This window comes from Nomascus leucogenys, chromosome 19 (assembly GCF_006542625.1).
Source record: "Nomascus leucogenys isolate Asia chromosome 19, Asia_NLE_v1, whole genome shotgun sequence".
Classification (NCBI taxonomy): Eukaryota; Metazoa; Chordata; class Mammalia; order Primates; family Hylobatidae; genus Nomascus; species Nomascus leucogenys.
The window spans coordinates 53,466,093-53,478,122 of NC_044399.1; the positions used below are offsets into that span (position 1 = coordinate 53,466,093).

Here is a 12,030-nt window from a genome sequence, read left to right on the forward strand (position 1 = left end):
TATACCTGCATTTGTGTGTTTACTGCAGCACTACTCACAATAGCAAAGAGATAGAATCAACCTAAGTGTCCATCAATGGAGGAATGGATAAAGACATTCCCTTTGTGTAGGTACTCAGTTAGTGGGATCACCGGGTAGTTCTATTTTTAGTTCTTTGAGAAATCTCCATACTGTTTTCCATAAAGGCTGCACTAATTTACATTCAAATGATGTAACTTTTTTTTTTTTTTTGAGACAGAGTCTTGCTCTGTCGCCCAGGCTGGAGTGCAGTGGCGCGATCTCGGCTCACTGCAACTGCCGCCTCCCAGGTTCAAGCTATTCTCCTGCCTCAGCCTCCTGAGTAGCTGAGATTACAGGCATGCGCCACCAGGCCTGCCTATTTTTTTGTATTTTCTAGTAGAGATGGGGTTTCACTGTGTTAGCCAGTATGGTCTTGATCTCTCCTGACCTCATGATCCGCCCGCCTCGGCCTCCCAAAGTGCTGTAATTACAGGCATGAGCCACTGCACGCGGCCAAAAGATGGTAATTTTTAAACAGCTGCATGGAATCTGTTTTATAGATGTACATGATTTATTTAGCCACCTCTTGTGCTGGGCATTTGTTTTTTTTTCATCCCCTAACCTTTCCCTGCCTCATCTTGCCCCAGTCCTGATTTTCCTTTTATAAACAATGCTGCAATGAACCTCCACGTATACACCTGTAGGAATGCCTCAGTAAGAAAATTTCTTTATCCATGTAATACCACTAAGCCGTAACCAAGAATAGAATCGTATGTTTTACAGCAACATGGGTGGAACTGGAGGTCACTATCCTAATTGAAATTACTCAGAAGCAGAAAGTCAAATACTGAATGTTCTCACTTAAAAATGGTAGCTAAACAATGGGTACACATGGACATATGGAATGGAGTAATATACACTGGAGACTCCAAAATGTAGGAGTCTGGAAGTGGGTAAGGGTTGAAAAATTACCTATTGGGCACAGTGTTTGCTATTCTTGTTATGGGTACACGAAAAACACAGACTTTATTTACCACTATGTAATACTTGCAGGTAAGAAATCTACACTTGCACCCCTAAATATATCAATATAAAAAAATTTTCAGTTCTAACTTTCATCAATTTTAAGAGATCCTAGATTGTAAAATGTATCTTGATATAATAGATGTTAAAAATTGGGAAAAATAACCTGTGGACATTGTTACATGTCATAATTATCAGGTGACCCCAATCTCAGGGATGCTGAAGTGCAAAATAAAAAGCAAAGTGTAGCGTAGATTGATGATATAGACTTCAGTTATAAATACTCTGTTGGATATAAATATATTAATATACAGCAATAACTAATATAAATATATAATGATAATTAATGTATAGGAAAATGCTAGGATGATAAAAACCTAACTGTCAAAAGTGAATGTCTTTAAGGAGCAGAGTTCAACTGTGATGGGGTATATGGAGGGGAATATAACCTCTTTGACTATTTTAATACTTTAGGAGGAATACATGTGATTTTTGGAGAAAAATTGGACAATAAAAAACCACTGCATAAATAAAAAAGATTTGAGGTGGTATAGTATTGTGAGAAAATGACTCAAAAGCCTCACTGAATTCACATTAACTTAGTGATTTCACTTTTGTCTCCCCGTGGCATCTGCTTCCAGGGCCCGAAACAACCAGTAAAGCTAGTAATTACCCCCTGCTCTACCTACATCCTCCCAGCCCTTGCAACAACCCAACAGGACAGATGTAGATGCCTCTGTTTTACAAATGAGCTGTACAGGGTGAAGTTATTTTCCCCTTGTCATGCAGCTGCTATGGCAGTGCTGGATTCCAGACTCAGTGCCAACTGGCCCCAGACCTGCCCTCTTTCCAATTCTGGGCTGCTATCATTGCCATCTAGTGCTTTGTGTAGTTGCTCTTTATCCTTGGCTATTCATTTTCTTCTTACGGAATTCCCAATTATTTTCTCTTTCATGCTACATTGGTTTTAAGTTATTTCTAAGCTGCAAAGCTAATTTTCTAAAGAGCTTGAAAGAAATATTCTAATTGAATTAACTAAAAATTAATACATTTCCTCTTTTTAAGCAACTTTTCCCCTCTCGACCATTCTGAGAATATATTCATAATAAACTCCTTTGCTTTCTACTTGCAAATGATCTTTCTAGCTTTAACAAGTCAACTTTACAAAAGGACATACTGGACACTTTCAAGTGCTTTCCTTTAATGAGAAGGTGCTATGATGGTAAAAAGGGAAATTAGCAATCAGTGCACAACTCAACGGTCACCAAACAGCCTAGCCAGGAAGCACAAAGCCAGCACCTTCCAGGCCTCCTCCAAAATGGGAGAGGGGATGAAACTGGGAGCTTAGCCTGTCTCATCTTTTCCATTTGGCCAAAGGTTTAAACCCAGATAGATCTAGAACTTGAAAGGAAAGGAGATTTGCTGAAATACTTCTTCGATTACTTTCTGTACTCTTCCCTTTTTGTTCTAACCCATTTCTTACATCTCTATATATAGACGTTGATATGAAAATTTGGACTTTGACATACAATGATTTTCTACCATCTCTAATATATGTTTTGGTCTAAGTAGAAACTGTTAGGAATGAGAAGAATTGTAGTAAAAAATGAACTGCCAGGAAATATAAATTCTAAGCCTATGCCACTGATTGCTAAGTTATGTTTTTTGGGGTCATTTATCATTCATTGGGGTAATGGAATGAGGGTTTCAAAAACTAATGACAGAGTCGGGAGTGGAGGTAAACCAGGAGCCAAATGTTTATGCAGTCCTGCCCTACAAACACACACACACACACACACACACACACACACACACACACACACGATGAAAGTATGAAAGTAAGATATCAGGAGTGAAGGTGAAGATATAGAAGAGAAATGTCAGGCTGCAAAGGAGGTGAGATGAACTTGTCCCCAAAGGCCTCCTGCACAAGGAATTGGATATGGGCTCACCTGAATCCTTCATGGGGCAGAGGGCACACTGCATGCCCCAGGCCTCTCCATACAGACAGCAGCACTCAGTGTACGTTGTCTGCTTGCCCACAAGAGGCCGGCTACACACGTACTCATCACTCAGATGTTCCCAGCACAAATCTTGGTAGACATCAGTTTCTTCTATTTGTTCTGAAAGGGAAGACGTAGTTCCATGAAAATCGCACAGTTATTCCTATTTATTTTTTTTATTTTTATTTTTTTATTTTTTTATTTTTATTTTTTTTTTGAGACGGAGTCTCGCTCTGTCGCCCAGGCTGGAGTGCAGTGGCGCAATCTCGGCTCACTGCAAGCTCCGCCTCCCAGGTTCATGCCATTCTCCTGCCTCAGCCTCTCCGAGTAGCTGGGACTACAGGCGCCCGCCACCACGCCCGCCTAATTTTTTGTATTTTTAGTAGAGACGGGGTTTCACAGTGGTCTCGATCTCCTGACCTCGTGATCCGCCCACCTCAGCCTCCCAAAGTGCTGGGATTACAAGTGTGAGCCACCGCGCCCGGCCAGTTATTCCTATTTATAAACACTGTGTTGGAAGCCAGCAAGTCTCAAAGTTTCCATCCCTATTTCTAAGACTGACTTCCAAGTAAAAATCTGAATCCAGCCTGGTCTTTCAATGGATCAATTCTCTGTCTTCTCCAACTGGATGTCATTCCATGAGCTGAAATTCCATCTGCCCATCTGGTCCTAACACAATAGTTCTCTCTATAGCTTCCTACTTTTATATAAAATGCCCACTATCTTGCCTGTCCTTCATAAGCCCATCAGGCTTCTCACTCTCCTAATCTTCACTTTTTCATTTACTCCTGTCAAACCCTACCATTTCTTTCCATGTAACAGTTATTGGATTCATGCCTTCTTATCCATTTAATCTGCCAAAGCCCTGGACTAGTGACCCTTCATCCTAGAGTCTTTAATTCCTTTTCAATTGACTTCATCCAAAGCAGTCTCCTGAGGCGAATGACAGATTATGCCAATTATCAGTGGCTTTTTGCCAATTATCAGCAGCATCCGGGAGGACAGGAGTTTCTGTCAGTGGACTTCAGGGCTCTCCACCACCCTGTTGAACTCCACCCTCTGTTCTGCTGAGCCTTATCCACATCCTCTGCTACGATGAGCACACCTAATTATCTTTCCCTGAATTACATTTCCCTCAGCTGCCTTTGCAGGTTAGGGATGATGAGCTCTCAGCCATGCAACAACCCTGCCATCTGCTCAGCCACTCCATAGTCCATACTTAATGAGTATGTCCAGGCTATTAAATCTCCTACATACTGATGATATGCATCTTATTATTTCTGTAAGTGTCTCATTTTAGTTATTTCAAAATACCCAAGGAATCCATTTTTCTATTTTCCAATAGTTCACATTTTAGTTAAAAGGAAAATCTTATGATATTTATTTGGACACAGGTTTGCATCTCCTGGAAACATACCGTTTGACTCAGCTGGTCGTATACATCTTTTTTCTGACGCATCCAGGACCATGGGGTGAGTACAGAAGCAGTTGTAAGAGCCCTCTGTATTAACACACTGGCCATCAATACAACTACTGGGGTCTTGACATTCATCCATATCTTAAGAGAAAAAAAACGTATTACTAAAGAAAATCAGCCATTAGTTGTACCTCATACACTTACCAAACTTTACACATGGCTATATTTAGTCCAGATTCCAGGGACTTCCACATTTTAATTAATCACACATTATCATCCAAAAGAGAGTGGCTCTGTCTATAAAAATGTAAGCTGCTCTGATTGAAAAACAACATTGCTGCTGCTGCTGACATTAAATAAGGAAAGAAAACATCCATGAACAGGATACGCTTAGAAATTGAAGATAAAATGGCTCTTTATGATAACTTTTAAAATTATTTCCTTTTGCTATGTTTTTCTGCCTAGTGTATATGGTTTTCTGCTTAAGCATTAAAGTCTGGGTCAGTATTTAAAATGGCTCTCACTTGCACGGTATGAGTGACGAAACAGGAGGTTCCACAGACCAAAAGAACACTTCAGTTATACCAGTGGCCTGAATCACAATTCCACCGTGAATATTAACTCTTTGTTTGAAATACATTCAAACAGTAGTATGGAGGTGTTTTTTTTTTTTTCTTAAATTGTGCTTAAGAAAAAGATCCCTAAAACATTTACACATCTTTTCAACATATGATTTAGATTCAAGGAAATTGTTTTTACTACATAGCATAGTTATTTTTTCCATCTGTATATTTTCACAGTACACCATACTATATCCCCTTAAAGCTTACCAAAGCACTGCAGTTTCACAGGATCATAGTACGTCCCTTGCTTACAGTAGCATTCATACCCAGGCCGAGTGTTCAAACAGAAACCATTTTTGCAGATTTCTTGTCCAAAAAGTAGGCATTCATCTGCATCTATGGGGAATAAAATTGAGAAATACAGAAAGGAGTTAGGTTTGATCTTTCAATTAAAAAGAGTCTAACCAGATTTGGGGCTTTAAGTTAGATATCATAATATTTACATTCCAAAGAATCCTACAGAAACAGCAATACAACCTTCTTAAAACAAGGCCTAATTGGCAGGCATAAAAACATAAACAGATGTAGTTTGTCTGTGATATTTGAGAAGCAATGGCCAAAACATTATTGGAGAAGTGTATTTGTAAATATGGTTTCTGAGATGCTACCTCATATTTGATGAAATGGTCTATGGTTCCATAGTGGCATCAACAAAAGGATATATACCTTTTAAGAAATGTGTTCTGTAATGTATATTCTGGTCCATTCACTAGCTGAGATGTAGAAAGTTTCCAATAAAGTTTGGTGGAACTTGAATGCAAGTCCTTCTCGAAGATAAAAGAAAGCACAAGTTCCTGAGGGGGTCAGCAGACCCATTCCCCCATAGAATTAATAGCTTTTGCTATCTCAGTTTACTCAATGATAAATTGGAGATAATAGGAACACCTACCTAAAAAGAGTGGAAGGATGAAATGAGATAATCCATGGATAGGACTCAGTATATGCTCTGGCATAAGCAGATACTCAAAAGTGTTATCTACTGCTTTTACTGCTATTATTAGCATTAGTTCTAGGATTTTTTTTTTTTTTTTTTTTTTGAGATGGAGTCTCGCTCTGTCGCCCAGGCTGGAGTGCAGTGGCGCAATCTCGGCTCACTGCAAGCTCTGCCTCCCGGGTTCACACCATTCTCCTGCCTCAGCCTCTCCAAGTAGCTGGGACTACAGGCACCCGCCACCACGCCCGGCTAATTTTTTGTATTTTTAGTAGAGATGGGGTTTCACCGTGGTCTCGATCTCCTGACCTCGGGATCCGCCCGCCTCGGCCTCCCAAAGTGCTGGGATTACAAGCGTGAGCCACCACGCCCGACCTAGTTCTAGGATTTTAGAGCTAATGTCATCTAGTCCTCATTTTACAACCTGAAGACTCCATAGATGACTTGCTTAAAGTTACACAGATGGAAAATGGCAAAGCCAAGCCTAGAACATATGGCTGGTTGGATCTGAATCCAATCTTCTTCCAACCATTTACAGCACTGCTAAAATAGGAAGAGGGAGAATTTATTTTCATATAAAAGAGAAGATGAATTTATGGTGAAATCAGAGCTCTGTACCTTAATATGAAGTGAGATTTAACTACATCCATGCAAAAACATAGTAATGTATATTTGTGAATTTGGAAACCATTCAACACTTATTATAAACCAAATCTTCTCGTTATTTAATTGGACCAAATCATAGATGTATTTAAAAAAACACAAATGGAATTTCTTATCCAGCTACTGAATTATACCCTATTATTAAAACACTAGTTTTCCAAAAATTGACAATAAAAATGATTTGTCTGTTTCCCAGCTACTTAGCAGTCCTCAGTATTAAACTATAAAGGAAAAAAAATCACTTTGTATATAAAAGATAATATCTCTATCATGAAAATGTCAAAAGTGAGTGGTTAATGAGGAAATATTCATACATGTGGATATTCACCAAAATTAAAAGGCTGCACATTTATTTTAGAATTGTATAACAGTAGCATCAAATACATAAAACATGTCTACTTTGGTTGTCTTCTCTTCCATTTCTCATTATGAACTTGTGGACACTGGTAAAAGGCCCCGCAACAGTAGGATAAAGTCTAAAAATACAAGAACCTTAGCTTTGTTGATGACCATAAAGACAAATAGTGGTCAAATTTATATGATCATAATTGATATGATTTCCATTAAGCATCCAGAATAAAATAATATATTTAGTAAGTATCTACTAGGTACAGAATTTGTTAAGTACTTTCAGATATATATCTTATTTAATCATTATAACCTTTGAGAAATTATTCCTCTCTCAGGGATGAAGAGGCAGAAACTCAGAAGTTCACCTCCCAATGTCTACCTCCCAGCATCATACAGTTTGTGTTCTGACTGCAAGTCCATGGGGACTTTCTTTTAATGGTAGAATTAAGGACTTTGTAATCAGTTTTCATGACTAAAAAGAACTCTAATTCTGTGAAACACAAGCCATGCTTTCACTTGAATATCTGACATGTACACATGTGCTGAAAATTTGTTTCCACTTGATTCTGACCTTTATAGTTCTCACCACCAGCTTCGGAAGAGGATTCTCCAGCAGGCACAAAACCTTTCCCTTTGGGACACATTTCAGTGAACTCAGCTGATTTTAGAAGAGACAAAACCAAGAAAAGAAATAAGTTGAAAAAAAAAAAAAAGAATCAACATCTTCCATGAATGCATGTTTCAAATTCAGTTTTGCTTTCTCAGACTCAGTAACTTTAAGGCAATTCCAGCAAATAAATTTAGTACAATCTCAAAAATTATGGATTAAGTGCAAAGAAATCTAATGACTTCACAGGTTTTCTTACACTTTTTAATTTACAAAACCTCCAAGTTCACTAATATTTTCTTACTCATGCTTTACTTGAAATTATAACTATTATTTTTCCACTACTGTGATGTATAGTATCTTAAAGGCTTAGTAAGAATCAATTACACAAAATCTTAGCTTCAATACACAAACTTTAGTTACGAATAATGCTGTATCATTGTTAGCAACAAAGACTGATTTTAATTTTAAAGTGGAATAAAACTGAATTAACTTTCTGCCAAAATACCACACAGAACCTGACTGTCACAGTACACTCTGATGAAGAGAAGTTCAAGGATTCATATTAAGATGGGATGTGGGTGCTGGCTGTAGCCCTGAATGAAACTCACTATAAGGTAAGTTGCCTTGAGTTGGCTGTGGGAGTGAGTGTTATCATTTCAAGGCCCAGGGACACCACGTGACCAAACACAAGTGTGACTCTACCACTTAGCGGATTCTTACCAGTTCCCAAGACCGGGCAGGGGAAGATTTCACAGTTATCTCCCCATCCCGCGCCCGATGTACAGCAGCATTCTTGTTTCGTGACATTGGGGGCCAACACGTTATCACAGAGACTGGCGTCATTGAGATTATAGTAGCATTCTTTCTTTTCTTCTTTGGGTTGATCTACATCTACATCTAAATCTAAATGGAGTAGAGAAAGTAGAGTGACAATAGGACACATCAGAACTACCTAAGACAACACGTAGAGAATGCAATGGGTGAAAGAGTGACCGTGTCAATAGCATTTGCTTTATAGAAAATGCTTTCCACTTTCAGTGTCAGATTCTTCCACTTTGAGATAAAAATGCACTTGAATCCTGAGTTTTGGTGGAATTCTAACATACCCCAAGAGTGTAAATCTGTCAAAACCATTTCCTTTTACGTGAACCAATTATTTTATTCTTGTAGATTTGGCTGTGAGTAGAGTTTCCATATCTGCTTTTCTTGCCAAACATAGGGCCATTCGTTACTGAGCTATAACACCTACTTAAATCAATAAAAATTTTCCCAAATACTTGACCAGGGGTCTGAGCCCACACATAATATTTAACCCTTAGGTAGTTATTGGAATCAACCATGCTCCCAATCTTTTCTGAAGACTGCACAGAAGATAACTAGGAAAATACTGTCGTAACCTGGAGCCTATTAAATAACCTTTCATCACTGGAAAATCTAACTACTTAAATTGTTGCAAATATATGACTTTGAATGAAATAATGAGTGCCAGCTAAGCCTCAGGGTGGAATTTCAAATCTGGGTTCTAGTCCCAGCTCAAGTGTGTCCTAGAGGAAAACATATTCTAACAGATTCAGCTTAACCCTCTGTGTGATAAAACACGAACAAGGTGATATGAAAGAATACAAACGATAAGAACAAAATCCACCCACTTTCAGATAATAATGAAATAGACTGAATTCGATCAGATACGAAATCTTTGAACAAGTCTGTGCTTTTAAAAAATGATCACTATTTTGTGACTAGACTTGGAAAGTAGTCACATCCCTTCTCTCCTGTATGCTATGGAGTTCAAATTACTGCCTATGATCCAGTTTGAATGTATTAACTGTTTTTATTTAATGCCACATCAAATAAGAAGCTGACTACTGTCATAATAATTACTTAGATTAATTCTAATGAAATATTGTCACTAGAACTCTACTATTTCCAGATTCTGGGACTCAAACTGTAAGGTCAAAAGGAAGACATTTACTGGTGAGGATGAGTTTAATGTCCACACATACTTACACTTACCTTTGTTTTGAAGTTAGTAGATAATTTAATTAGGGAAATTAAATAAATTATTTTTACAATAGCTTCCTATATGTTTATTTTTGCAGGGCCTAGTTGACAATGGAAATTTTATTAATATATTAAATAGCAAACGTGTTTCTAAAATATAAACTCAGAAAATTCTATCAGAAAAGCTACTGCCCTTTCTTTCCTCTTCTGGCATTAAAAGCAAGCAAAGCAGCAAACAAACCTCTGAAATATACACTCCTCTCAGAACACAGAGTATCAGTGAGAATATAAAGATCCCTCATCTAGTTGATTCTGGCCAATTCTCTGATTATTTTGTCTTTGACAGATTTCAGCTTGGACTGTAAGTTAGCATTAATAGCTGATGACAAATGCAAACCTAGAACAAGTGTCCAGGAAAAACTCGAATGCTGATTTCCATGCAGCAGTTTACGAAGTGGTTTTAAATCATTTCCTTGCGTGTGAAATTGGGTAAAACCTGCCACTTCCCTCATCTGGTCTAGCTTGCTTCAAGTGTGCAGAGGACTGAAATTCACTTTGCGTACTCTTAATGGAAGGGATCTTCGTTAGAAGGACCTCCAAGCTCTTAGACATGGAATTACTTAGGAAAACTAAGAGTACGTATTTTAAATTGTTATTAAATCAATTATGAACCCTATAGAAAATTTTATAATCTCTCCCTCAACATGGTGAATAAATTGTCAGCCTGTTACTACTACCAATTCTGCTCAATTATTTTATTCAGCTGGTCCAAAAATGTAGCTGGCTATTAATAAATAATAGTGAGAAATACAAATAAAAAAAGCAACAGGGTTTTGGTAATTGGGTTTATTCTATGGCTTGTGCTAAAAGAAGCCTCAAATTTTTTTCCCTCATGTACAAAGTTATAAGTGATGTCATGGTGTTTATTACAAAATGGAATACTTTGTAACAAGGCCTCAATGAAGATTATACTCACAGGTAATTAGAAACTATAGGCTTCTCTTGAGTCAAAGCATGTCAAAATTTATAAATATATATAAATTTAAAATTTGAAATATATTTAAATATAATTTTATGTATTTTAAACACACACACATATATAGACAAATACATATACGGTAAACATTGTTTTGTTTACTAAAATGTTTGCTACACTCACATCATACAAATTAAGAAATAAAACAATCTTTGCCTTTTTGGGGAAAGAGATTATTTCCCATAAGGGAAATAATCAATAATATAATTATAATTATTTTTTACACTGGTTGTTATAAGTTTTGGTCTTATTTTCTAAGACGTTTGAAAGTTCAATGTTTATACAGCTGAAACTGAGGGCTAGTCAGGCCCTCATCTGTGTTTGGAAAGAAACGCAAATTCTTTTTTAAAAACTAGTCCACAAAGGTCATTCTGGGAAAAGCTGCAATTTCCCTATCTTCCTAGTCTTTAAGTAATTAACTTCCTAGAGCATTTTTCCATTGGGATAAAAGTCTGGTCAGTAAATGTGATAATGTAATTTCTTAAAGAAACTCTTATATGAGTTTAGTTCGTTGCTGCCAGGGGTGGAGGGTTTCTATATCGGAAACTAATTTTAAAAGATCAAATCAAGTTATAGAAAGTGGCAAGCATTAAAAAATGAATATTCTTTTTCTTAAACACATTTTGAATAAGATTAGCTGTACTACATATCTCATGCCACAGACTTCTAAAAAATATATTACTCCTCCTTCAGTATTTTCAGATTTAAGTTTTCAATTTGCATTAAGAGGTTGGCTTCACATTTGCATAAAAAGATCAAGTTTTTCATGTTTTATTCTAGAGGTGTGGCCGGTAACAACAAGAAAGTTTGGTTTTGGACATTTTCTATGTTTTTTTTCTGTAGGAACTTTTACAGAGGCCTTTTCCTGTGATCCAGAGGGTAACTATATGAGATAGAAGGTACTGGTAAATACAGCATCCTCACTTCCCAGAACAGAACACTAATGTCGGTTCCAAGTGGCCTATGTCTACTGCTTTCCCCAAAACCCTTCTTTGGAGCTCAGGTTCTTATCTCACATAGCATGGGTTTGTTCTGCTTTGCCCTTTATTCTCTGTGTTTTTTTTCATCTTTGAGATAAATGGGAAGAGGGCCGCAGATAATCTCTGCTGCCGGGGGTTCAGCAACAAGGCCACAAATAGTGCAATCATGTCCCCTGGCTCTGAATAGGAAGGAGTAGGTTTGAGCTGAAGGCACCACCTATAACGAGCCCTTTCCAGGAGCTCCTTCTCTCTTGGTTCATCAGCCTAAGGAGGGTGTGGGGCCATTTGCTTGCAGGGCCATTTCCATCTTTAGTGTTTCCCCATATATGTCTAATCTTAGGAATTACTGTTGGGGTGAGAAAATCTACAACATGTAGTTGGTCAAAGTGGAC

The 12,030-nt window shown here is 37.6% G+C and overlaps 1 protein-coding gene across 4 annotated transcripts in view; it reads right to left on the reverse strand.

Annotated features, from left to right (window-relative positions):
- LTBP1 (latent transforming growth factor beta binding protein 1) overlaps nucleotides 1-12,030 on the reverse strand; it is a 440,637-nt gene that overhangs the window by 32,348 nt on the left and 396,259 nt on the right. For all 4 annotated transcript variants that reach the window (XM_003262722.3, XM_003262721.3, XM_030799968.1 and 1 more), the window contains 5 exons: nucleotides 8,342-8,524; nucleotides 7,583-7,669; nucleotides 5,274-5,402; nucleotides 4,444-4,584; nucleotides 2,976-3,146 (listed from right to left, as the gene is read on the reverse strand). In XM_003262722.3, the coding sequence (XP_003262770.2) occupies nucleotides 2,976-3,146; nucleotides 4,444-4,584; nucleotides 5,274-5,402; nucleotides 7,583-7,669; nucleotides 8,342-8,524 (711 nt within the window). The remainder of the gene's footprint in view (nucleotides 1-2,975; nucleotides 3,147-4,443; nucleotides 4,585-5,273; nucleotides 5,403-7,582; nucleotides 7,670-8,341; nucleotides 8,525-12,030) is intronic.